General features: G+C 51.8%; 2 protein-coding genes across 10 annotated transcripts in view; one reads left to right on the top strand and one right to left on the bottom strand.

Moving 5' to 3' along the window:
- Nucleotides 1-27,110, top strand: part of Nd-13b (NADH dehydrogenase (ubiquinone) subunit ND-13B) — a 383,813-nt gene that overhangs the window by 323,495 nt on the left and 33,208 nt on the right. The gene's annotated exons all lie outside the window — the stretch shown is intronic.
- Nucleotides 1-27,110, bottom strand: part of Shot (dystonin-like protein short stop) — a 200,005-nt gene that overhangs the window by 150,192 nt on the left and 22,703 nt on the right. Inside the window, exon 1 of one of the 9 annotated variants that reach the window (XM_077691299.1) lies at nucleotides 16,777-17,070. The exons of the other annotated variants lie outside the window; for them this stretch is intronic. Within the exon in view, the coding sequence (XP_077547425.1) occupies nucleotides 16,777-16,849 (73 nt within the window). The 5' untranslated portion in view covers nucleotides 16,850-17,070. Of the gene's footprint in view, nucleotides 1-16,776; nucleotides 17,071-27,110 lie in introns of those variants that run through there. 9 annotated transcript variants of the gene reach the window in all.

Genomic DNA, 27,110 nt, shown 5'->3' with positions numbered 1-27,110 from the left:
GCGTTCTTAGTGTCGGATAAGAAGGAAGGAAAGGAAACGGCACTTCAGGACCCTCCTTGCCGTTTACGTGACAGATGACGCCTAGGCACGCGAGCTAGCCTACGGAACAAAGCGCAATCAGCGTTCTGTCCCATCACGGGCGCGCCTGTTTTTCCATGCCAATATTTGCGGCCTACGAGGACAAAGCTTCCGCTCGACATTGCTCGAGGCTCCCGAGGTCTACTAAACGTTTACGGGACGGAAAAGCAGAATCACTAAAGAGGCAGTAGATGCAGACTTGAAGGGTGCGATCAAAACACGTTCCCCAGTTTTCAGCAGTCAATTCGACTTGTCAGAAGTACGTCTATTGTACACCCGGCATACTTTATGCGTAGAGTTCACATATCACGAAAACGTTACTACTGCAATATACTGCTACGTTTCATCCCCGCAAAAACTTGTCGGATTTCAACTCGCCCAAGGGCGCCCTATGAATGCCGTGGAACTTTCCAGACATTCCAATGTGCAGCGCTAGCTCCCGAATGCAAGCTTTTGAACGGTGGAGATTCCCTGACGTGCTAAAGGTATAGTAAAAAAACGAGAGGTCTTTGACTTTTAATACAGTTCGTCTAATGCAGAAAGCGAACTGTTTGCTACTCCAAAGAACTGCGTTGCCAAAGCAAACAACTCGTGAACAGTTGCTCCCAAAATTAAGAATTAGTAAAAATGTACAATACATATTGTGTGAGTTTAACGCGCCGACGCTACATTTGAGCGTAGGGCGCGCTGTAGTAGAGGGCCCCGGATTAATTTCAACCACTCGGGGATCTTGAACGTACACCGAAATCTCGGCACGCAGTCGCCTTTCGCCTCCATCTAAAAAGCAGCCACCGGGGCCAGGATCGAACCCCCCGTCCTCGAGATCACAGCAGCGCAACGTCTTAGTTATATCGCCACCGCGGCGGGTAAAGAAATGTCCAGGCAAAATTACAAAAATTAAAAGCGAGAGAGCAAATGACAGCTATTAAAAAAAAAAAAAAACGAGCAACAATAATCTGCAAGAGAAGATGTGAAAGAAACGCGGTTCGTCCGCCCTCCCCCCACACCCCCCGAACTTCCCTCGGAGATGAGGCAAGGTCATTCGTATTCTGAACACAACTGCTTAGCTTCGCCAACAGCACAGCTCAGCGCCTTCGTCTCGATGCATGCACTGCGCCGCATTGCGTCCTCGGTTTTGCACAAGTCGCCCTGTGGTGCGCCGTCGCCCGAGAGGTTTGCGCGGCGCTGTTGGGCAAACCAAAGTGGCTGCTCGGCAGCGGGCTGGAAGACAACACTGTCGTTGCACACCGGTAGAACGCTTTCGCCAGACATCGCCTGCCTGGAAGCGTATTCTTGCCTATTTTAACGCAAAAGCATTACATGGCCAAATGGGCGAAAAAGCCCACTGGCTTCGACGGGGCATGCGGCTCCATCCATAGCACGCATTCGTGTTACGCTCTTTTCGCTGTTACGCGTGCCCATCAGCGCAATAATTATCGAATAGCACATTGAATGGCCGACGACAGCGTATATAATTATTTCAGCCTCGTTTATTCCTGTCAGTTTCGGTTTCGACCAAGCGAACACCGGGGCAGCCACCATGACAGGACGGCGCTCTTGACGTCACTGTTCCCGTCGCACCACGGCCGTGGTCGCCCGGGCAGCATGACGTCAGTCCCAAAACTGTCACGTGACACACAAGGCGGAGCAGCGCTCGCCAACAGCAGCGAGCATACGTCACGAGAACCCTGACGCAGACAGTTTAGGGCGCGGCTCCCAACAAAAGGGCATCCGTTCTGAGCTTTCTCGTGCAGTGCAAAGATTAAAATTGATTTAAAATACGTTATACTGGATGATTATGGTTGAAACTTCCTCGGACGTACCTACACATACAACAGGAGATTTTTACATAGTTATCTCAGCCTTGAAATTGCTTGTCAGTAATCCAAAAGTAATGTTTTCGTCAGTTACAGTTACAGCACCGTGACTTGAAATTCGATTGCACAAAAACTGATTCACCATTTTTTTTATATTCATAAAACAAAGCAATTAATTATTCAATAGCTTTCAGTTATTCAATTCAATGAGCGCCATTAATTATTCAACAGCGCCCGATGACCTAAATTTCCGAATAAAGGTAATAATTAGCGCCACCATCCCAACATTCCACAACGGGCTTGCATTCTACAGCCTTTCGATTTGTCAAAAGTTGTACCGAGTTGCTTCACACCTAAAGGGACTCTGCAGCACTTCTGATAAGCGCTTTCACTCTTACCTTCGCGCTTGGATGCACTGCGAAAGCGACAGTTATCGCCAGCACGGAGCGGCACTGTGTGATTTCCTCGACGCAGCAGATGCGCCTTCCGTTTCTGCTTTGCTTTTTTGGTTTACCTTTTAGAATGTGTTCATTGCTCCAACTGAAGGAATTCCGGCCAATAGCCGCTACGCCGCTGTAATAACGTAATTCGAGTGCTCGAAGAACGCCAAGACCGAGAAAAAGAGAGAAAAATTTTGAGGGAGTTTCAAAGTTATCTGATGGCCATAGAGTCGTAATTTTTCGCTGCGGCACTTTGCGACCGCCAAAGGCTATGTTCAGACTACCGACGCGAAAGCCATATCCTGACCTAAGGACGCAAAAAAAAAAAAAAAAAAAAAAAAAAAAAAAAAAAAAAACACGGCGTGTCACGCAGGTTGGTTGGCTGCGACTGAAAGTAGTAGTAGTAGTAGTAACTTTATTTGAGCTCGAGGCGTTTTCAGACGCCAGACGGAGCGGTTCCCAGGTCGCGGGAACCGTATTGGGCCAGCAGCTCCTGGCCCCTGGCCGTCAGCGCGAGCTGGGTCGGCAGGGCGGGGCTGGACCGCAAGGTCTCCCATCGCTCGTGGAGTGGGGTAGGGGGGGTGGAGGGAGGGTTGGGGGGTATAGGGGCTTTGAGTTTAGTGCACTCCGCCAGTATGTGTGCGAGCGTGCCGCTGTTTGTTTTACAGAATGGGCAGCGGTCCCCCTCGTGTTCAGGGTAAAATGTATGCAACAGGACGGGGTGGGCTAGTGACCCCGCCTGGATGCGCCTGAGTATTGTCTGTTGCTCCCTGCTCAAGGTGCGGTGTGGCTCGGGGAGGGTACGCCGCTCGTCTTTGTATTCGTTCGTAATTTCTTTATATGTGAGTGCCGGAGTTGGGGTGTCCGTGTCCTGCCCTGCCCGGAGGGTCATTGCTCGGGCGTGGTAGTCAGCGATGACGTTGCCGGCTACCTTTGTATGGGCAGGCACCCATGTGAGCTCTATGGCTCGGCCCGGTGCCCTCTTTTTCGATAGTATTGTGGCTGCCTCTGAGGAGATCACCCCCTTTCTGAAACCGCTGTAGGCTCTCTTTGAGTCAGTGACCACCACCCCGACGCCCGGTTGAACGAGCGCCAGGGCTATGGCCACTTCCTCCGCTGTCGTGGGCTCCTTAGTCTTTACCGCCGCGCTGTTGATGAGTCGTTCTGCATCGGTGACCACCACCGCTGCGCGATTGCTTCCTTTCACAAGAGAGGCGTCTACGTAGAGCACTCCATTTTCTTGTTGTAGTTGCTGGGACACTGCTTTGGCTCGAGCCTGCCTCCTACCGTCGTCCTTGCCCGGGGCCATGTTCCGGGGTAGGGGCTTGGTCTTTAAGGTCCTAGTCCATTCTGTTGGTATGGTGGTCTTGATTGTCGCCTGTTCTTTGCGCCATCCTATCTTGTCCAGCACCGCGCGGCCGGGAATTGTCTGGCTCAGGCGGAGACGCTGGCTGGATAGGTGGGCCTCGATGAGCTCATCAACCGTGTTATGTACGCCCATGGCTTGTAAGCGCTGGGTTGACGAGTATATCGGTAAGCCGAGGGCCTGCTTAGTGGCCTTTCGGATGATGGTGTCGAGTGTAGTCTTCTGGGTCTTGTTGAGATTGAGATACGGTGCCGAATATGTAATTCTTGATATTATGAACGCTTGTACTAGCCTGAGGGCGTCGTCCTCCTTCAGGCCTCTGTTCCGGTTGGTGACTCTTCGCAGCATCGCAAGGATCTTCTCAGCACTGTTCTTAATTTTATCGACGGCAGCGTGTGCCTTTCCGTTATCTTGTAGGGTAAGCCCGAGGATTCGGCATTTGTCCGTCGGCGTGATCTTGATGCCTTCGATTTGGATAGCGATGTCAGGCGGGAGCTGTTGGCGGGGTTTGCCGGGTTGGACCACGAGGAGCTCCGATTTCTGTGGCGCGCAGCTGAGTCCGCAGGTCCTCGCGTACTCGTGCACGGTCAGTGCCGCCGCTTGGAGGGTCTCCTCTATCCAACCATCGGAACCCGCTTGTTTCGTCCATATTGTAATATCGTCAGCGTAGAGCGCGTGACCGATCCCTTCAATTTGATCCAACAGGCGTGGGAGGGGTAGCAGAGCCAGGTTGAAAAGGAGTGGCGACAGGACTGCTCCCTGAGGGGTGCCTCGTTCCCCAAGTTCGATGGGTTCCGATCGCTCGTTGCCCACCGAGATTTGCGCCGTACGGGAGGATAGGAAATTCTTGATATATCCGAAAGTGCGTGTGCCGCATCTCGTACCGTTGAGGTTCGTCAGAATGCTTGCGTGTGTAACGTTGTCGAAAGCCCCCTTTAGGTCTAGGGCCAGAATTGCCCTGGGGCTGTTTCTGGTAGCTTGCTTGATGACTAACTCGTGAAGTTGGAGCATCACATCTTGGGTGGATAGTTGTTTCCTAAATCCAAACATTGTCTTTGGCAGTTGATCGGTGTTTTCAAGGTGCACTTGGAGTCGACGGAGCACCATCCTCTCCATCACCTTTCCCACGCATGATGTTAGCGAGATAGGCCTCATGTTCTCTATGGCTGGGGCTTTTCCGGGTTTAGGAATGAATCGCACTTCGGCTTCTGTCCATTCTGGGGGGAGCTGCGAGCTCTCCCAAGCCCTATTTATATGTTCGAGGAGGGACTGCGCTGCCCTGCTGAAATGAAATCATTCTTTAAAGTTATTAGTTGCGGCAACACTCTGAACTCGGCCTAATCTAAGCACAGGATGTGTTGGTTGGCTACATTCTGGAAGTACTTAACATTGTGAAAAGAAGTTGAAAAAAGTGTTGCAAGGTCCCTTTGAGGAAAAGGAAATTGTGCGCGCTAAACAGACGACGAGGACGAAGAAGACAAGATACGGTAGATACACGCTGTCGTATCTTGTCTTCAACGTCCTCGTCTGTTTCGCGCCGCAGGATTTCCCTTACTCTAGAGGCGTACAGCTGAAGTTTCATTCTCGCAGACAAACAACCACTTCACAAATGCAACCTTGCCCATACTTTCCGACTGGAAGAACAAAATAGCCTCAAGTTGCTCACAGCACGCATTCCAAAAACTATTTCTCTCCAGACCCCACGCGTGTCACTGGAACACTGGGAACGCACTTCCATCAGCCGCCCCTGACACAAAACCGATTGATTCCATCCCTTCGAGCCGCCCCTGCGCACTCGCTGCGGCTCAGCGTAACATACCGCATCTCTCGCACGGCCGCTCGATGGAGACCTAGTTTCCATCGAGCGCCGTGGCTCTGGATACGTGCCTCGTTTCCGATTATTTGTTATTGGCGGTGAGCGCGACCACGGGTGGCGCTGCGAAACGCACCTCCCTGACGTCAGCTTAGGGATTCTCGCATTTGTCGTCTGCTTCACTCGGGCTCACTCTCCCTGCTATTTCATTCGCTCGGCTGGCGTCTGATGCTTGTCCGAACCAGATTTTGCGTGCGCGTAACTTTTTATCATAATAATAAACTTAAAATCGCATACACTACCTCAAGGCGTGAGTTAAAGTAAAGTTTTATATACCGCTACAGAGGAAACATTACCGGCGTCGCCCCATTCCTTGCGAAGCCGGTTCTGTGCGGAGCGCAAAGAGTCGGAGCTAGGCATCAGTTTCTGTATCGAGCAATCTTTCGAACAAAGAGCTGCTAGTAACCGGCAACAGCGAAAATACAAGACCAACACAAATTATCGGCCTTCGGGGCTGTCGGCTTCGGCAGAAGGCATTACGATTCCCAGTAATCATACGTAAGGTAAAACAGTTTTTGCAACCTTGCCGACTGCTCGAAAGTATTGTATCACATCTCTTCATGACATGAAAGTATATGCTGACATGCACTATGGGATTTAAAAACTGTAGGTTGAGTTTCAAATAACCCACTGTGTGTATAGGCGCTTGCTGGCGTTATAACAGGCTTCTGACCAGCATGGAAGTTTATTGAGCAAAACAAGTCCCGTCCACGGTAAAGATATAGTAACACTATGCTTGTTCATACCTTTAGGGACATTTCGGTACATTTCCCGCAGTCATATCTTCCCAATATTCAGACATGCTTTATAGGAAAACTGCAGTCAAGAGGAGGAACAGGAGGAGGAGAAAACTTTAACACCATAAAATCGATTAGTTGGCCGGGTACTCAGTTCAGGGCCTATGAGTAATAGTAATTTTTTTTAATTGATAGGACGCCATTCAGAGTAGACCCGAATTTGTTCTTTACGGCTGGAAGTGTTGGAGAGCAATAAAGAGCTGCTTGGAAATATTCATCCGTTTCGATTCTTGGAGCATATGCACGTATACTATTTATTGCATTCGTTAGCGAGTATATCGAGCCTTCAACAACGCAATCATTTCCTAATTGTTCGGGTTGATAGTAAGTTCGTTATGATAACGCTGGTTACGATAGAACTTCGAAGCACAATAGCCGCGTTCGAGTATTATTGACAACGTTGTCTGGGGCGCGATCGCGGTAGCGTAGCACAAACGTTCTTAACTGTATTTGCATGTGAATAAACAACGCACGCTGCGGATATGCACCTTCTTGTACGCAGCCATAACGAAAGCCAATTTCTGAAGAAAGTTTTGTATGCCTTACAACCTCAAGAAAATATCCACACGAACCTTGTGAGCCTCCCAAACATCCCCGAACCTACTAATGAGACGTTTGTGACGGTGCAACAATATTAATGCGTTAGTCATAAAGAAATTCATCCGAAACAAGTCAACGAAAACGAAAGAAATACAAGACAGCCAGTTTATATCCTGCTGTGCGATGCGCGTGTACGGGCCTGCTGCTTCGTAAGTATAAGTAGCATTAGACTGTTAAGTATTCATAAGAGCATCTCAGAAATACTGCAGGGAAATTCACCCATTTTGAATATTTATCGAGGAGGTCTGAACGCTGAACCTCGCGAATAAGCTAGAGAGGACGAGTTACACACGATCTTCTGACCGATGCCCCGAAGAACGTTTTTCTCTCTCTCTCTCCGTGAGTTGCAAACATGTGGGAAATGCAGCTTGAAATATTTTAGATGCGTCAGAAGCTGGTAAAAATATCTGAATTACTAGAAATGCGCTTTTAATGCATTACAGCATCAAAGCGGACGATTTCTGGCACAGGCACTGCTGCCCCTCACGAGCGGAGCGTAGCAGACGACAGCGGCGCGAGTCCCTAAGCCGACGTCAGAACCAGGCGACGCCACTCAAACATCACACGAGTAGAGACAGGACGCACTTGCTGCGCGATAAGCGCGTACACCTCCCGTACGCGGACCATTCTAAAAGGAGCATGAAAACTTGTCTTTGCGATTTTAGGTTAGCCACAAGTACCGCTACCCCTCATCAAAAAAGAAATACAAAAAAAAAAATCGAAACGAAACGCATCTCTCTCGCAGTGTTCGAAAAACGCAACACAGAGGTCGCTGCGAAAGTATGTCTTCAGATGAAAGGCCGCGTAGCAGTTCGTATTAAGCAGGTTTCTTATTACACGAGTCTATTCAAAACCAACAAGCTTTTCTCGCCATACCCAGCAGTTCGGGCATTTTTCAGAGACCCTCCGTTTTCCCCTACATCAGCAGCAAAAGAAAACGACCCAAGAGATTGTGCCAGCTAATCGCAATGGCGCACCAGCTGCTCCCTTTTTTTCATCGTTCTCATCTGCCGCTTTATGTTAGCCGCACACACGCGCCGTATTGCACGAGCCCGGATATAAGCGCGAAGGTAGTGCACCCGCATTTGTGAACGTCGCGCATGCCCTGTCTCCCCCCGTGCATATTTTATGCCCCCACGAGCAGCAGCAGCTCGCGCTGTATGGGAGCTGTGGGCGCGTCAGCAGCGAAAGCCCTCGTTCGAACGGGGCTAAATGCTACCGACTTTCCCCGACCCCGCCGGAAAACACGAGGCTTCTCGTAGGCGCAGCGGTTTTCCCAAGAAGCAGCCACACCCGTGTCTGCAACGAGCTCGGCGACGAGGTCGAAGTTTTTCGTCTTTTCGCCCGTTTCGTTCCTCTCTTCTCGCTCACAGAGCGGACTTGTCGCTGCATTTCGTCGGGGCCGTTAGCCTGGCCTCGGCTTTCGAAGATTTCAAGCGGATACGAAAAGGAGCATTCGCAAAACCCAGACCTCGTCAGTGGCCGACGTGGATAGGCAGAGTAGAAGTGGGAATAGGTTGAACAAGTCACTGGTTAAAGGCAACATCAACAAAAAAAGTGAGGTGGTAGAACAAACAAGGCCTGCTTTTATGTGCAATGTCGAAAGCCCGTGTCGTTAGAACTGTCCATTCCGGCTGCCTCACCCCCAGTGGCGGCGTCGACGCCACCACGGCCATCACCATAATGTCCCCATTCGTGGACTGCACTGTATGACGAAAGAGAGGCCTTCCCAATGACCGCCGAACGCCCTTGTGTCGGCAAGCCTCGAGTGCTTCCTGGTCGCAGCTGCTTTCGGGTTCATTTTATCCGCGTTCTCTGCCCTCCTCGTCGCATACCAAGGTTTGCCCGTGCTCGACTTCGACTGGAAGGTCATCTCACACAACCCACGTGCGAAAAAAAGTCCACAAGCCCTCACGTAAGCTCCCGGGGTGTACTACGTTAAAGGAACATCAAGCGCATGCAGGACACTGACACTGCGGCGACGACATGCGCATTCCATTCGATCCACGCCGGTGTTTCTTTGTGAAATTACTCGGGAGGACTTTGATTCGACGCATTAGCATATTTACGCAACGGCGGTCCACATTCCCCGACTTGGTGAAGACGCAACTGAGTTCGTGGGCGGTGCGGGGCGAACGGGCGCACAGCCGTGGTCCTTGTGCGCAGACAGGCGGTCAGTCACTTTGTGCGCCACCGAACAGGTGCGCGCGCTCCTGTGCAAACCTGGCGCGAGGCCAAATTAAACGGCCCGCTTCCTCGTCTCGTTTCCAGCGAAAGCAAGCCACTCGGGAGGGCAGAAGAACGCGGCGGCGCACCTGACGTTGCCAAACCGAACCTGTCCTTGAACAGCGGAGACCTCACTTCAAGAGCGAGCCGCTCGGTGCCAAACGCGTGCACTGCCGCTCTAAACGAGGTCCGAGAAAGTAGTCTCTGTTTTTTTTTTTTTTTCACTTCTACGCTTTCTCTTGTTTTCCTTTAACACCCGCTAGACCGGCGGCGGCGGCGGCCACCGCACCGCGGGGGTCTTCTTCCTTTGGCTCAGCTCCGGCGGATTGGCGCGCACGCACGGACCACCTATCGAGCCGGGCATACTACACGTGCGGAGAGGCGCACCAGGCTGCTCGAATTGTTCTCCCGCGAATGGTGCATACGACACCCGCGGTTTCAGCCCGCTCCCACGAGTACCTGCCACACGGGGCACACGTGACAGCCGTGAGATGGAGTGGGCGCGACTCGAAATTAACCTAGTAGCTTAATCTGGCCATCTTGTTTATTTCTCGGCGTATGCTAATGAGGAGACAGCGTTTCGCGTTCCTAGTTTGTAAGCGGACGTACGGATTGAGAAAGGCAGCGCGTAATGCGCAGATCCGAGGCACGCAAAGCCGCGGGGAATTATTGCGTCTTCGTGGCTACTACGTGCGCGCATGTTATCGTGCCTCCGTGATCACGAGTTCGGTTTCCGGCAGCGAAGCCTATGCTACGTGAGAAGTGAAGAACGCAGCCCCAAACCATAATTTCCATTTGGGATGTAAGCCACAAATTGCCTCACAACTGTCGCCTGTGCAAATCAGCGCGTGTCGCTTTGGACTGGGCGATGAACAATCCAACGATCGCTACCTAATCGGAGTGTGGCATGACCTTTCCGGAATTAGCATGCGTCAACATCCCGAACCAACCGCCTCCCGGCTCAAGACAAAATATGCTTCCTCAGTGACCTACATCGGAACAGCCGCTCTGCGCGAATGCCTGCCGCTGACGAACGCAAGGAGTGGCGCCGGTCCGCCCACTCGTAACACAGGAACAGTGTTACAGCGACTCGCCAATGACGGTTCAAGTCTTCTAAGAAAACTACGCGCAAATATCGCGCGACGCATTTCCTGCCGAGGCAGGAGGCGCCGCTGAGGTGACGTCACCAGACGGTCCGCCGGCACCCGCCATGGAAGCAAGGACGACAGTTCTTTGCTTTCCGCCCCCCCCCCCCCCCTTTTTTTCCCCTCGTTCGCTGATCTCAGCCGGTCATTGGCTGGACAGACCCCTGACGCTTTTCGATATCGACCAATCGACGAACAAGACGTGCACCTCTTGGTCCAGGTAACACAGCATTTTTTGCAGGCTCCACACGTGGAAACGTAACGCGGTGGTGGGCGCGGCGCCCCCGAGCAAGTGTCTGGCGCCGACCAATTATCCGCCTTATTAATTGTCCATCGTGAGGCTGTGTACGCGCAAGCTGGCTCGGATGCCCGGATGAACGATGGTCGGCATAAAATGCGCGTTGCGACACAAACGGGCGACGGGCAGGTAGCAAGGACGAGATGGAGACAATGCACACTCCGTTGCTCCGTCGAGCCGTGCTTCCGCGTACCGAACCGAGTTAGCGCCGGAAGTTCGATACGGCTCGCTGCACACACACACGATATCGCCGTTTAGTCTGTAACGACCCATACAACGTGTCCCATTAGGGCTCCCGCGGAGTGCCAGTGACAATGCGGCCGCACCATTTCCGTAGTCTGCGCGAATCGGGAGAGGACCGGACTCTCCCTTAGAAAATTGATAGACTCTTCAAGAAGAAGAAAGGGCGCCCACTTTTCAATATTCAAGAGATGAGAGAGCGGACGAAAAAAAGGCGGGAACGCAATCAGATGAAATGCTTGTATTCGATTTCAGTATATCACGCGAAAATAACGCAACACGTGCAGAGCAACAATTTCACTCAGTCCCCGTTATAACGAGACCCCTTCATTCGAATTGTGGCTTTAATAGGAACTTTCCGCCGTCCCCACTTTAGTGCATGGAGAGCACGTCACAGCCGCTTTTTTAACGAATCACCGCTTACAGCGAAGCCAGCTACCTGTCCCGACGACCTCCATATAGCGAGGGTTTACTGCGACCGTACGCGCTCGCGGCCGCTTTTGTACGAAACAGGAGAATGGCGAAAGCAAAGTGCGACGCCATTCGGAACCAGCAGCGGCGCCCTCCACATCTATGAAAGAACAAAACGGCCTGTTTGCAGCGGCAAAACGTCAGTTCGATTAAAATAATGAAGAAAAAAAAAACGTTAATAAAATTAGCACTAACTAAAGAAACAAAAGTACGCCGAATAGATATTAAAACATATGCGGCTACAACTGCAGATGAAGGTCGGTATTTAAGGTCAACAGACGTCGAGGATGATTTGTGTTCAGCGGCAGTAATACTGTGACCTCGTCGAGCGCGTGTCACAATATCGTTACGGGTCTGCTGACATTTGCAGCACTGCTATCGGGCGCTGCCCGCATCAATGTCCTCTTGTTCCCGCGTGCCAACGACGGTCACCGGGCTATTGTTGCTAGCCTGCCACTCCCTCCGCTTGCGTTTTATTCCCTTTGTTTTTATTTACACGGTGATGGGCAAAGTGCGATTCACTCTACCCCAATGTCCGGTCGTACTTTGCATGCAGCAGTGCTGTGCGGCTGATGCTATGATCATTCTGATTTTTTTTTTTTTAAAAAGAGAAGTAATGTTTTAGACACTTGAAACAGAATCAGAATGTCCCCTATCCCACTTGTTCTCCACGGGACAACACGCAGCTAACAGCATAAGCTTGGCAAAAAAACGTTGAGTGGTATTAATTAACCGCCAGTTTTTATTATTCACAACCGCTGTACTAGAACACGATCGTAAATTGCAAATACAAACTCTGAACTGCACTACACTGAATGTTAACTTTAACGCGAATTTTAATTTTACCAAATTAATAAATAACATATGGCGTAGACGCAACCACTGCCGCCTACTTTCAATACGGCCTTTATAGCCTGTGATCAGAAGCCACCAGGCTTTCCTCACCTTTTCCGACACTTTTTTTGTATTAAGCCAGGTTTGAACTTTAACCGTAATCAGCGAGATCTGAACACCACCGAGATTCCGGAGCCCGCTTAAGGACTGTCGCCTCCCGGCTGAAGAGTTCATTTAGCAACCATGTCAGCGCCCCTGTACCAACTTTTTTGGCATTTTCTTCCTTCCTCGACAACGACGCACCCAGGCGAATTGTAAAAAAATGTACATTTTAATGTTTTTTCTTCAAATTTCTGCAGTTTCTACCACACTGCTGCGATCTAAACAGCTGCCTTGGGCAAATGACATTTCGTCCGCCCTGCGGGTTGCGGCCTTTTAATGAATGAGACCAGCGCTTGCAGCACGAGATGCAGAGTATCGGAAGTGTGTAGCTTGGTTTGCGTGACTGCTCGGCCAGAGGTGCGAGATCACGCAGAAGCACGGTCTTCTCCGCGCATCGCGGCAACCACCAATTGGGTGAAAGCTACCCCGCTCTCCGTGGCCCGGCGATGATGCGCACGCTACATCGCGCACGAAACATCAGCCGCGACACTGCTGTTCCAAACAGAAAGGCCTCTCCCTCTGTCCAGCTTTTCTCCAAACAATTCACGCTGCCGCCGATGAAATCGGGCCCATCCGGAGCTGTATGGCGTTGACAAGACGAACTCATTGCCTGCCAAGGACTGCAACGGTTGGTGTCAAAAGAGCCATAGCCTGAAGATGAAAAGGGGTTCGTTCCGGACGACGGCGACGCGAGTTGGATGCGTCATTTCCATTCTCTCGGATAGTGCGAAAGAGGGTCAATTTCCCCGCCGCCCAACAAAGTTCCGCCTCGCGAGCAAGGGTCGTCTCGCGAGCCGCGTACCGACCGGTACAACACGGACGCGGCGCACCACTCATCAATCCCCTCGTGACGGCATTACGCTTGCATGCAACGGCTGCAAGCACGAGTTATCCGGCACTGCGCGCGTGAAATTTGTAGCGCGTGCCACCAGGACACGCTATCCTGACTGCGCTGTTGCTCGCATGTCAAGCGCTATTGGGCGCGAGACAGCTCCGTTTTATATTCGCAGTGCACATGCGGGTCGATTGCAAAGTTGGAGGCAGTACTTAAAGGTAGCGGCGCTCCAACGGCATAGCGCCAAGTCACCGAAGCTAGCGAGACCGGCACTCTGCTCACACAATGGACATCGCTGTCACACAACACCCTAGCCACTTTTTCTCCCGCTACGCCTAACTGCACTGGTCAAGGAACACGATGGGTTAAAAACACGTTGAATAAAAACAAACCTATTAGGAGAATATTGTCAGCGCGCAGAAATTACATTCGATGCTCTAGCACAACACGAAAGCAATCAGCTGCAAGTTATATGCCTCGTGTTCACTTGCAGCCAGGCCGTCCAGCAGGCGAAGGCTGCCCTGGCACGCCAGCGGCCCGAAAACGCAACCCCACCTGGGAAGCGTGAGTAGGCCCGGGCACCAGGCAGGTCTCCGCGACGTAGCGGCCACGTCCTAGCTGCCGGTGATTTTAATAAAGTTGTTCCTCCTCCTCCTCACTTGCAGCCTCGCGGGACCTGCTTGGGGAATTAGACTGAGATATTACCAAACATGTGGCGTTCAACTCCCCACCTCAGCCCCTCTTCCGAACCATACGCGGGCCGCACACAGACAGACACCGGATGGCGAGCTGCTGGCGCGTTTCCTCGGCATCACGGCGACAGCAGGGACGCGCTTCCGGGCCTTCGGCTTTGCAAACCGTTTGCCGCGAATGCGCCTTTTCCGGCCACGGAGGGGACATGTCAGGCCGCGACTCGACTCGTCGTGTCCCGCGGCCTTGTCACCGTATTTAGCCGGAGGCAAGCGCGCCCACCGCTCCGCGGGCGAGTGGCGCCAATCGCCCCTCAAGTAAACACCACCGAAAGGAGACGATAAGGAGAGCGTTTACTCCACATTCCCTGCCCAGTGCACCCCTGCCGGTTGGTGTAAAAGGTATCGTGTACGACTACGGCCCGTCCCATAAAATGATGCCCCGCACACACGCGTAAAACCTTTAGCTCACCAACGGGTGCAGCTTAGCTCTGATTCGAGAAAAAACGCACTCCAACCATCGCTCACGCTACAACACCCCGACGCACCAAATGCACGGGCACGAAAAACAGCAGCTCTCTACTGACGAACGGAGAGGTGGCCGAAATGCACGGGTGAAGGTGCACTTTTAGCCAGCCGTTGCGGTCCTTTCGGGCTGGGGACACGAGAGCACGCAGCCTGCTCCGCAGCAGCACAGCGCCTAAGTAGACGCCGCTCGCAAATATGTCGATGTGGGCACGCAGTTCCAGTGGGCGGCAGCAGCGGCGAGTGGGCGGCCAATCCCTCCCACCGACGCCGACGAGAAAGCGGGCCTTGAAGAGCCCGGAGTGCCACCCCTCTCCCTCTTTGCTTCTCAATGTCGTTCTTTACACACCTTCTCCTGACGACCATCGTCATCATCACCATGATGGTCAAACAAGCTAAATTAGACCCATTTTCAGGTACTAGAGGCGCGCTTTCCCCGACCCCCCAGGGTCCGAGGCTTGAAGTTTTCTCATTTTCGCGCTTGCTGCCACGGCATATTGAGATGAATTTGGGAAGTGAGACTTCTTTAAATGCCTTCAAAATCAGCGAACAATAACTGCACACGCGCCCTCATGGACTTCTCCAAGTTAGCTTTAAGCTGGCCATAACAGGCGCTGCACTCGGAGAAAGCTCGCACTGGCGCGGCGACCCACAAATTCCACTACATATATCGGTGGGGGGCCGGCGAGAATGCTCGTACGGACATGTCTGCGATCGGCGAGCTGCCGCAGCATGAGTCAGTTGCCGCATAGCAATCACTGAACACCCATCGCGGTGGAGGAGCTGAAGAGATAGAGTGAGAGGGAGGGGTGAACGAGGGACGCTGTTTGCATCTGTCGCGAGGGTGCGAAGCCTAGCGTGACGACAGGTTGCGAACCTGAAGCGGCTCGATTTCGGCCCGCTGCGCAGAGTATAAGAATCATACAAGCGTGGCGAGAGGCTCGGCGCGCTTCACGTCCGGCTGCCACTTCGAAGCGAGCTCCAGAATCTTCGCCTGGGGCCCCGGGAAGCGCGTTACGAGGCGCTTTTCGCAGTAAGCGCTGCCGGGGTATAACACACGGGTCGAGTGCAGCGAGCGACGGCAGTGTCGGTGAAAAATCGGTCAGCCGAAAGGAAACGCGCTCGAGGAGACAACACCGACAGAGTCACTTCCGATGTGGGCCAGGCAGCCTTAAATCTCTTCCGGGTCGGGATACGCGCGATCCACTTCGAGAATCATTCTCGTTCGGCGTCTCCCCGATAGGCGGGGCGAGTTTCGACCACACCGTGCGTCGAAACAGCGAGGCGGAAACACTGCATTAATGAAGGTCCACTTTCAAGAGCACATGGCGAGCCGGGTGCATTACACGCGCATGGGGGGCATACAGAGTGGAGGCAGGGAGGATTTCGCTGGCCAGAGCCAAGCTAACCGGGCGGATCAGTGGCCTAACGAGGCGTGACCGCGAGACCCCCTGGCAAGCAACTGCACGTCAAGCCCCACGGCTGGAATAGGGCGAGGTCGCTCGAACAAGCACGGTGCTGCGCCGTCGAGCGCATCTCGAAACAAAACCCTCCCCCTATTCGGCACGCGTTCCACGAGTTTGGATACGATCGCCCCTTCACGTGCCTGTCTGCTAATACGGTGGCAGCTAATACTCCTCAACTTCTAAGCACGCCCCTCTTTCCCAACCGATCACCCCACATTTCGCTGCTGCAGAATACCTCACGAACGGGATGCCGGACAAAATGCGGGTGCGCGATATGGCCGGGCTCTGAACTGCACAAGATTCGCGTTTAATGCCTAATGGCTTCTGCGTTGGGTTGTAGTCGTCCTTATGCCGGAAGATCGGAATAGAAGCGCTTACGTGCAGCCCTGCGCGCATCGGTTGGACGCGCTTCGCTTCCCGCCAGCTCGACCCCGACCTCGCAAAGGCGCCCCCCATTAGCTTCCTTCCTGTGCGGGCCGCACCTGACATGGTTCACGTTGTTGTTCACTTTCGTTGCGCCACACGACACTGGAGGCTGCTGCATGTCGCTCATTTTCCCGCGCACGCTAGGAAACGAATCGTACCACGCGCCTGGCATTCGCGGCCGTCTCGTCGAGGCGACCTTAAAAGGTTCGAACGGCACTCCGCACGAGATACCGGCGCTGATCGAACGACTCGAGGGCGGGGAGGTCCGCGGTGCAACATGCTGCAGGGGCCCGCGCTTGCCCCCCGTTGATAAGAGCGGCTGAGACGAGCCAGCGGGCCGAGCGTTCCTCCCGGGGGACGATCGAGCCGAGTCACACAGGGGCGGCGGCATCCGGCTGTCTACGGGTCTAGCAGACGCGCGCCGGGGGAAAGAAACGGCCGGCGCTGCAGCAACAGCAGCTGCCCCTGATGCGGCTCCTCGGACTGACCTTTGAACTTGTAGAGGCTCGACTCGTACTTCTGCAGGTTCGGGTCCTCGCCGTCCGTCGCGCGGCCAGCCATCGCGACTGTGGTGCTGCCCGCGGTCGACGACGCGTCCTCCGCGCTCGCTTTCTAGGCCGGCGTGGGTGCGCCGGCGCAGTTCTGCCGTGTAAGGCCAGGCACAACGCGCTGCCCGCCGACGATCGTCGACGACGTCACTCTACTCGCGTCCCAGTCACTGGAGCTTTGCGCAGGCGCCACCTCCGACGCCGACTCACAGGACGCATACCACAAGCAGCTGCTTACGCCGGGCTGCTGCCATGTTCATCAGTCACGTGCCAACGTTTAATCGCTGACGATCGGCGCGACTCCTAGTGGCGCGTCGCTACCGGCGGCGAAAGTGACGCGCTTCACACGCCGCCGCCCTGGCCGGCGTAACCAACGTACTCCAGGCCTTTGTCAAAGGCCGCGGGAGACCCGAGAAAAAGCCCGCCAGATATTTGAAAGATTTTCGAGGGAGAGCAGCTTCCGGATGCCGCCTCCCCTACATATGCTCTCCAAGAATGCCCCAGTGGGCTAGTTTCGCGCCAAGAGCAGCTCAATGCCTGCGCTCCGGACCTGTGGCGCCATCTGCGCTCGTCTGCAAGAACCTGACTTGACACAGCGGATGCCGGCATACGGCGTCTGCTCGCCGGTCGTTCTCTCTTTCCACTCGCCCGATTCGCCCTGCGCTTTCTGTAGGACTGTAGGCAAAGACCGCCAGTCACGAGAACATCCCGCAAGTTCACTCGTCAGGCGACTTTACCAAACGACGTGACCGAAATTATAACGAAGCTTCGTCTCACACACCCAGGATTTTCACGCGCTTACTTGGCATTCATCCGCTTTGCGATCCATCTGGCCGACGCCTCACTACACTAATCGGGAATTCCAACAGGAAACAATTCCGAGAGCTAATTAGGAGGACAGCGTTGTCTTATCTGGAATTGCTCTGCCGCATTATCGGAGCAATGTCGATGCTCCACATTGATTCATCATTGCTCTTTTATCAAACAAAAATGCGCTGGTTAACGCACATTGCCGGCGAAACCTTAGATCGTATAAGCACTTTTAAATACCTAAACTGTGCGTTATTATTGTTCCTGCCTTGCTAGGCATAATACCAATAAAGCTTCCGAAGAATAAATTTCTAGTACGCACGCCCGGCGGTACGCTGGCACAAAGAATGAATGAGCGAAGCTTGGTGTGTCGGCCCAGCGACCACCTGGAGATATCATCTGACGGATATTTGCACCGCCAGAACAATGCAAGGTCGTTTTGTTCGCGGAACCCGTATATATCGATGCAGGAATTTATACCTGCAGATAAGGGACGCACGTAAGCGTTCCCATCCCACATGAATATTCGATTGACAACAAGCCGTTACTGTGTATCTCTCGTTTTTTTTTTTTCTTTTTTTTTTCTTCCGTCGTGTCAGCGCGGATTCGCACAACTAGATAAAGAGATAACACACTGCTCTCGCAATCTAGCTATAGGCAATTAATTGCTGTGATCCAACATGTGCCCGCCTCGGAGAAAGGCTAGGAAGCAACGAAAATGCACCACGGCGGCAACACTTCTCGATCCGAAAAAAAATTCTCATTCCGGACTTCCAGTATCGCGGGCCCGACAAAATGCAACAGGACTGTACAAGAAGTGGCGGTGTTGAAAATATATGGGAGGTAGAGAAACCAAGTGAGAAAGAGGAAGTCGCGGCAGTTCGATCATCGTCATCGGAACGGCGGCTCTTGTCTGCTTCCCTTCGCCCGATCTGGTTTAACAGGTGGCATGCGGGGATTGGTTTAATTTGACCAGCGGGAGCAGCATACATCTATAGTCTCGACACGAAGCCATCGTTATCAGCACCATCAGCCGCACGTGCTGGGCTCTACAGACCGAGCCACGTGCGCGGAACGCTGCCACTTAGCCGCCCTCTTTCTCAATAAAGATGATGATGATGATGATGATGATGCCAGTGCCACCTTCGGGGTAAACTTCGCTCCAAACGCGCGGATTTACGACCCTCCTGTCCGCCAATGAGAATTTCAGGTTGGCCCCTCCGCTGGTTCCTTTTAGCGCACAGTGTGGTGCACTTAATTGATAGCCATATCTGTGGTTACTGCGTAACGGCCACACGTATTCGGGAACTCCGCCAGGAATTTACAAGTTTCAATTTTCGGTATACCGAAAGCTACGTTCTGCGGGCAATACACGAGTGAGGGCCACTATGGCAGCTGTACATTTTAGGGCGCACCCCTTTTGCGGCCGTGCATGGGCTGAGCCGCGTTGTCGGCGTAAACGAGCGAACGATGGAGTAAAATGCCGCGAAATTGGGAGGGGAGGGCGATTTGCCGTGGCGGTGCGAGCCAGCTCTCTCCGAAAGTGTGCGGTGGGAGAAGGGAAGGAGCAGCATGCTGTGCCCGCACGAAGCGCTCCACGGCGCGATACTTGGCGTTCGCTTAAAGGGACACTGAAGTGAATTTGTCAAGCTCCCGTTTTTGCTTGCACTGCGTAGACTGGCTCAAATTAACACGCTTTTCATCGTTCATCCTGTTGATAAGTCGGTAATTATTTTACAAAGCGCGAAAGAAGAAAAACTACCATGCGCGGTCTGCGGCGGCCGCACCAACTAAAGGCTGTGACGTCGGGAGGAGGTGCACCATGATTGGACGATGTCCAAGATTAGCATTCAAAAAAGTTTCAGTTTCGGTTCTGTAAAACAACATGCTTGACATCCGACGTTATCGTCGGATGGACATTCTCGATATCTCGGTAATCCACGTATCGCGCTTCTGCCATGTTGTCGGCTGTAAAACGCCTAAGGTAAGCTCCCCAGGACGGCTTGGAATCGTAGCAATCACTAGCCGAGGCCTACGCAGTGGATGGACGCCCTCCGCATAACAGCAGACGCTCAAATGCCATGCGCTTTTCCCCCATCTTTGGAGCTTGCCTCACTCACGCCTGTATCGTAAAAGCGTGCTCGCACCAGGACAAGGGTCTTCTGATTCTGGCCTGTGACCACTGCCCGTAAGCAGACGGTGCTTATGGCAACAGCACGCCAACGAGAACTCGCCAGCGCGTCAGTGTCAGTCTGCGCGCGTTCTGCGAACTGAACGTCACGGCACCAAAATGGTGAACGCTGTATAGAAAACATCGGCCGAAAACGAAAAAATCAACTTACAAAAAAAAGAATGTACCCTCGGGGATTCGAACTTGCGACTTGCAAAATAACATACCTATAACCTATACCTAATACCTATAACATACCGTAAAAACCCGCGTATAATACGAAGTTTTTTTCCAAATTTTACTATGTAAAATTTGTGCCTCGTATTATATGTGGATCCCAAAGTTTTCAGCCGAAAATTTGCACTTTCGGTTTCAGTGGAGGGTGCGCCATCTTGCGGTGGCGTTCGCTGGCTGCTGCTTCTCTCAGCCGGCGCCATTTTTATTGTTTTGACCACGCGAAGGATCTCGGCACGTTCACCGCAAGTCTATCACGATGTCGGGTGCACCAAAACAGTATTCGGCTGCAATTAAAAGAAAAGTTATTTTATGTGCCGAGACCATCTGGAATTGCGCCGCAAGACGGCAGTTCGGCGTCACCGAAGGCAGCATTCGTGGGTGGAGAAAGCAACTGGGGCTTGACTGGATAAAGTCTGTGTGTTGTCGGCGGCCTGGAGCACTGTTGTGGATTCCCGTCAGTGCTCGTGTTGGACGCCTTTCGCTGCCACCTGGCCGATTCCGTGAAGAAGTTGTTGCGCGAACCTTGCACCCAACTCATTGTCATTCCAGGAGGAATGACATCCCAGCTGCAACCGCTAGACGTTTGTATCAACAAGCCTTTCAAAGACCGCATCAGGTCCTGCTACCAAGAGTGGATAAGGTCAGGAGACCCGTAAGTGACAGCTACCGAATGGCTGACGCGGGTTTCTCCAGCGCTGCTTTGTGGCTGGATCGCGGATGCGTGGGCCAGCATCCAAGAGGAGTTCGTCAGTTGCTCTTTTAAGAAACACGGCATCTCGAACGCCATTGACGGCACTGAGGACCACTTTCTGTGGGAAGACATTTCCTACAAGGCGACTTCAGGAGACAGCGGCAGCGAACCTGACGATGACTGAACGGACGTCCGGAGACAGTGCCACCGAAAACTGACAATGACTGAACGGTAACTGCAGTGCAAATAAATGTTTTCTGTGCTCTTTACCTCGCACTATATGCGGATGAAAACTTTTTTTTCTGAATTTGCTGTCCCAGAATTACACCTCGTATTATACGCGGGTCCGTATTATACGCGGGTTTTTACGGTACCTTTTTTATAGTGCTCAATTGACCACTCGGCCACGGCCCGACGCTAACGGCACTGGAAATATTAGGTATATAATGTATTACCAGTTTACACGTTTATTTAGCTTTAGCATTTCAAGCAGCTTAGGTGACTATTTGTTGTATAGCGCTCGTGAAGTAAGCGTCTCCCAAGTTTTCACAGTATATCACGTCTAGCAATGGCATTTCTCACGTCTCGCATTTCTCACAGTATATCACGTCTAGCGCGCAGGGGATTGTAACCAGAGCGGGCTGAGAGATGCGCGGCCTTTACGGGCCCCAATACGTTAGTAGTACCCGCGAATGTATGATGCGAGCTAATCAACAAAGGGCAGTCCTCGTCTCGCAACCATGGTAGCCCCGCGAAAAAATGGCGGGAAAATTTGCGGGTACGCCAGCCGAAATGCTACCGAGATCTCCTTCGTCCTGCAGTGGGCACAAACCAGGCTGATGATGATGATGACGATGATGATAAAAAAGCAGGCGACTTATATGAAGCTTAAAGGGACAGACAACCGATTTTTGTCGCAAATATGTTCTGTACCTCATATGAAAGCCAGCGTTTTATATAGCCCGATAACCACAAGCAATTTCTAAACAAACTGGCGGAAATAATTTTAATTTGGCAGCAAACTTCCTGAAATCGGAAGGGTGGCGGTTCGTAGCGTCGAAACTTGACACTACAATATGTGTCCCTGTCACGTGACCTGCAAACCTAGCAGCTACTGTAACTGCTGAAACGCTTATTTACGTATTGAAAACCTTTTGACACAAGTATTTGTACAAGTTTAAATTGCATATGTATTTCTAAACATTATTCTGAAATTTTTAAAGACACGCCGCCCGCCGCCGCTGGGTTGCTCTCAGTGTGGCTAACTGAGCCTCCATGCCCAGAATCAACGGCAGCGTTCAGTAAACAGACACAGTGAAGGAGCTTTGACGATGCTGCCTGAGGCAAAGGCGTTTGTTCTGCCAAAATATTTGGTTTCAGTTTCCAAATACGCCAACGGCAGCTTAAAAAAAAAAAAAGAAACGTCGCGCCCGGGGAGAATCGAACTTCCCGCGTCCACAACGTGAAGCCAGATTCTACCCATCGTCTATCCCAACAGATGGCGCATTCATGCAAATTAGACTGTTGCATTAAAAAAACACATAAATGAACAGGAAAGCCTGCGATTCAAACTTTTTTAGCTGGGAACAAGTTTTTAAATATTGTTTTTTATTTCGCATACAGACAAAAGTATGTTGCCGAGCTACTCTATGTCATGGTTGCCAGCATAAGTTTTGGGAGGGACACATACGGCTCGTAGATAAAAAAATTCGATTTAAAAAGTTCTAGGGCGTTATCAGCAAAACCGTTTCTCGTCTAGGTGCTTTAAGTGATGCCCTTTCATTTGGGATAGAGAATATATACTCGACAAAAATCGGTTGTCTGTCCCTTTAAAAGCCTTGTTTAGCGTGACGTAGGCATTGGGGTGGGAGGACATCCGCTGCTCGTGACGCTGCTGGGTTTCTCGCCCCATTGGGCACATAATGCTTTCGCGTCACTCGCTTCCGTCGTGACGGAATAACAGCCAGAGACATCGACTGGGGAGCTGGAGGGCCAGCTGCAGTGAAGCCGAACCCCCGTACGTGCTCCCATACACCCGTACCTGAAGAAGCCCCTTAGCGTACGTCGGAGCCTACCTAACCCTGGGCCAGTAATTCGCAGAGACGGTGAGAGAGATAGAGAGAGAGAGAGTAGGAGGATGAGGAGAGATAGAGAGTGGGACAGATAGGGCGAAGTGGTACAACAGCATATTCCGGGAATGTTATACGCAGACGACATTGTTCTTTTAGCTGATAACCAAACCGATATGCAGCGGCTAATAAATATTTGCGGCCAGGAAGCCACTGACCTCGGGTTAAATTTCAGTGCAGAAAAATCAGGAATAATGGTTTTCAATGACGCTACCACCGACGTAGTGTCTATCCAGCAAGGCGAATTACCTAAAGTGAAGGAATATAAATATTTGGGAGTGTGGATAAACGAAGGGGATAACTACTTAAGTACTCACGAGGAGCAACTTAAGGTTAAGGGAAAGCGAAACGCAGCTATAACGAAGCATAGAGCTCTGTGGGGGTATAACAAATATGAAGTAGTAAGAGGAATTGCTTCACAAAACACGAGGCCGCGGCGCTAGCGAAGGAGCTTGCCTTAGCGGAGCGAAACCGCCTCTGGTCTTGTCCTGAAACTCGGCACCCTTTCCTGCACCATATAGACCCTGGACTCAGAATGAGGCTACCAGAGCGGATTCCACGTAAGCTTGAAACCCTTTACCACCGGTTGCGTCTCAACGCAGCGCTCACGAACTCTTACCGCCATCGCCTCGGTCTAACTGCAAACCCCTATTGCGATAATTGTGGATTGCCCGAAACAGTAGAGCACGTCCTTCTAGAGTGCCCGGCATACATCCAAGAAAGAACTCACCTCGCAGAAAAGATTGAGTGCCTCAACAACGCATCTATATCTTTGAAAGATCTCCTTGGACCCTGGCCCTCTCCATCGTCCCAGAGAAAAGTGTTGGTTGCTTTATTTGACTATTTACACGGAATCGGCCTCGCAGAGACAATTTAGAACTTTACGTGTCAGATCGTGTGGACTTTTAAGTCACCACGCAAAGCTTCGTGTTCACTTTTCTTTTAATCTGAGAGAAGAGAAGATGAACATCAGAAAGGAAAATGTCTACGATAATTCCCAGGGCAGTGCTTTGCTTTTTGAGGCTAGAGCAGGTGGCCTGCGAGCTAAGAGTTTTGTGGGGAGGTATTCACAAAATGATGGGGTATGTGTGGTCTGCGGAAAAGAAACAGAAACTATGCGGCACATAGTGTTAGAATGTGAGGGTATCCATCCAAATCTACATGAAGGGAATATTGGGCTTTCAGAAGCCCTAGGATTTAAGGGTATCAGAGAGGAAGTTAACTTCAAGGCTGTCGAGGGACGAAAAGAAGATTAGAATGCTGGTGGACGAAAAGCAGAGAGGGGAATATTGCCTAGGACAGTAACCACCTGTAACAGGGAAAATAAAGTATTACGGGCCTAATAAGCTTTAGTGCCTGCCCTAAGCAGCGCTAGTATTAAACCAAGAGTGTAAAACATGTTTATATTAGTCCTTTTTGGTACGATGACATGTCATCACCCCGCTTCAAAGGGGAAACCAATAGGAATCATCATCATCATCGGGGGAGAGCGCACGGCTGGAGAGAGAGAGAGAGAGAGAGAGAGAGAGAGAGAGAGAGAGAGAGAGAGAGAGAGAGAGAGAGAGAGAGAGAGAGAGAGAGAGAGAGAGAGAGAGAGAGAGATTATTAGCGCAATCTGCTACCTTGTGGGACGCGACGGCCCTCAGCTTCATTGGCGGCCAACTGAGCCTGTATTGTACCCTTTCTCTCACGGGAAAGTTTCCTTGGGGGTGGCATACAGGGGCGCGGCGTCCGACTTGTCCTGCTCGGCGCTAGGCGCTACTTTGTACCAAACAGGCGACCCTTTCTTGTTGGCGCAAAAGTTTGCGACGAAAGTGAGAACCAGCGAGGAGATGGCGACGATCGCGAAGATGGCTACGATCGAGTAATGTGGCCCCGGCTCGCCATGGGCGCATTGCCGCGTGGTCTCGAACGCCATGAAAAAATGGAAGGGGGAGGGAAAAGCCAAAAACCAGCGAAAACCCATTTATTTTTCAGCAAGCAAGGCATCGTTGGTCGGTGAACAAAAGCCGAGAGGGCCACGAAATGCGTCCTTTCCGTTAGGACAAAAACTTATTCAGCCTTTAGTGTACGTTTAATAATTACGATCCAAAGCCTGTACATCCAAGTTTTTATTTCCTTCAACAGATCTCACCTTAGAAAAATCGACAAATCTGTGCGTAGAGGTTATTTCGCAGCAAAGCAGAAATGCTGCCGAAACGCTGCAGAGGCCCAGCAGCGGGCTCCTGTTATTTTTGCTATTTTTGCCTTTTTGGAATGTTACATGCGCTAGCAGAAAGAACCACTCTGTTGCTTATACCACGCCAACGAACGGTTGACTGGCCGATTATTAGATCGATCATAGAGTAGCTCCCTGATTGATTGATTGATTGATTGATTGATTGATTGATTGATTGATTGATTGATTGATTGATTGATTGCACCAAACCTAGTCTACTGCAGCCCACATGGTGCTCCCTTACCTAACTAGACAGTCAGCTTCAGTTTACTCTCGACCGACCTCGGTAGGCATTGCACAGAGGTTCCCAGGAAACTTACTTTTTTTTTTCTCTCTTCCTTTCTTTTTTTTTTTTTTTTTTTTTGCGAAGTAGCAGGCCCTGCCGTTAGCAAGGTCATTTCCGTCTTTCTCGCTCTTCTAAGGTGACGTTTACAAAAGCTGAACATCACGTGTAGGAAATTACTTGGCTGGAACATCCCTCGTGCGGCCCTTGTGCGACGAACAGATCGGCTTTGTTTCCACGCCGACCGGCCAGTGCAGCGCCGCTTCGTGCGCCTGGGCGAACTCTGGCCCAAGGTTTCCCGGCCCTCCGTTTCCCCTCTCCGCCACGCGCCCATTGTCCCCAGAAGCCGGAGCGCGGCGAAAGTAGGCGCGGGACGAAATTTTCGAAACCCTCCCGCCAAGGCCATGCCGCCAAGCGGAACAGAGATAAAGTGTCACCGTTGAGTTTGCAAAAGCGGAAGTGAAGGCAACCAGCATATTGCGTCACGCCGAAGAAACTCCCTCTCGCATCGCCGCGTCTACATAAAAAAGAAGTACGAGCCAGCAAAAACCAGAACTATACGCCGGAGTTCCGCGTGATGGGCGGGGCAGCGAGGTCCCCGGTGCGTCCGCGGGTGGCTGCGGCCGGAGGAGATATTGCACGATCAAAAGGAGATATTGCACGATCAAAGGGAGCCCCCCATATCTTCTGCCGCCCGTGCGACGCACGTGGGCCGTATCAAAGGCCCCTCTGCGTCGGCGCATGGTTGGAGCAATGGGCGTTTCGTTTACCACCCATTAAATTACTTGATTCGGGCAGAAATTGAAATGGCTCTATTCGTCACTGGAACCAGTTTCTGCGCAGATACCTCGAGGAGGTCAATGGAGGGCAACCGAAAATGCCGGCACAGCAGTGGAGAAATGCATTGTTACACGGCTGACACGGCCGGAGGAGCCGCAGGTCGGTTCCACGGCCGCTAAAACTGGCAGCATGGCACACAGGCACCGTTTAATTGGGAACGTTGCGGAAGCCCATCGTCTGAGACGTTGCGCTGCCCGAGGTCGCCTCCAGCCACTGCAGCCCCATTCTCACATGGCTGGGGAGTGAGCGGGAAACACTGGCTAATTACCTCGCTAGGTAATAAATCCAGCCAGAACAGGCCATGCTCTGACGTTTTTCGGACGATTTACACGCACTGTTTAGCGGGAAAAGTGGATTCAGAACTTGGGCCGCTTCCCTCCCGCTCCTCCTCGCCGATTTGCTGACGTCGGTCGTGAAGATCACACTCGCAAGTGCGCAGGACTAAAGATAGAAGTTTTCTAGCTAGATAACCCATACAATAACCTGTGCTAGAACAAACAAAAAGTCCATATTAACCTAGGTATGGAAGCCGCTATTTCGAAAGCAGGAAAGAACGCCGCAGGCCAGTGGGACTTCATTGTGGTCGGCGGCGATTTCTCTACTGCCGCCCATTACCTGCAGGTGAACGTCGGCAAAAGTCAGACAATGAATTATGTAAGAAATTAAGATTGCATAACTAAGATACGAATAGGGCTTACACAAACTCCCTTCAGCGTCCCTTTAATACCAAGGTGCACGTTGCGAAGCTGTTCAAATTGCTCGATTATTTTGTCCTTTCACGATAAAAGAAGAAAATAGAGCTCCGATTAAGCCCCGCGTATTATACATATATCTCATCAGTAGGCGAAACGCCGAGTGGATGCGCCAGGAAAAGATGTGTATTGCAAAGGGAAAAG

The sequence above is a fragment of the Haemaphysalis longicornis genome, unplaced genomic scaffold (genome assembly GCF_048455015.1).
Source record: "Haemaphysalis longicornis isolate Haplotype H1 unplaced genomic scaffold, Haemaphysalis longicornis Haplotype H1 scaffold_10, whole genome shotgun sequence".
NCBI lineage: Eukaryota > Metazoa > Arthropoda > Arachnida > Ixodida > Ixodidae > Haemaphysalis > Haemaphysalis longicornis.
The sequence above is the reverse complement of the archived record's forward strand: the minus strand, read 5'-3'. Positions and strand labels throughout refer to the sequence as shown.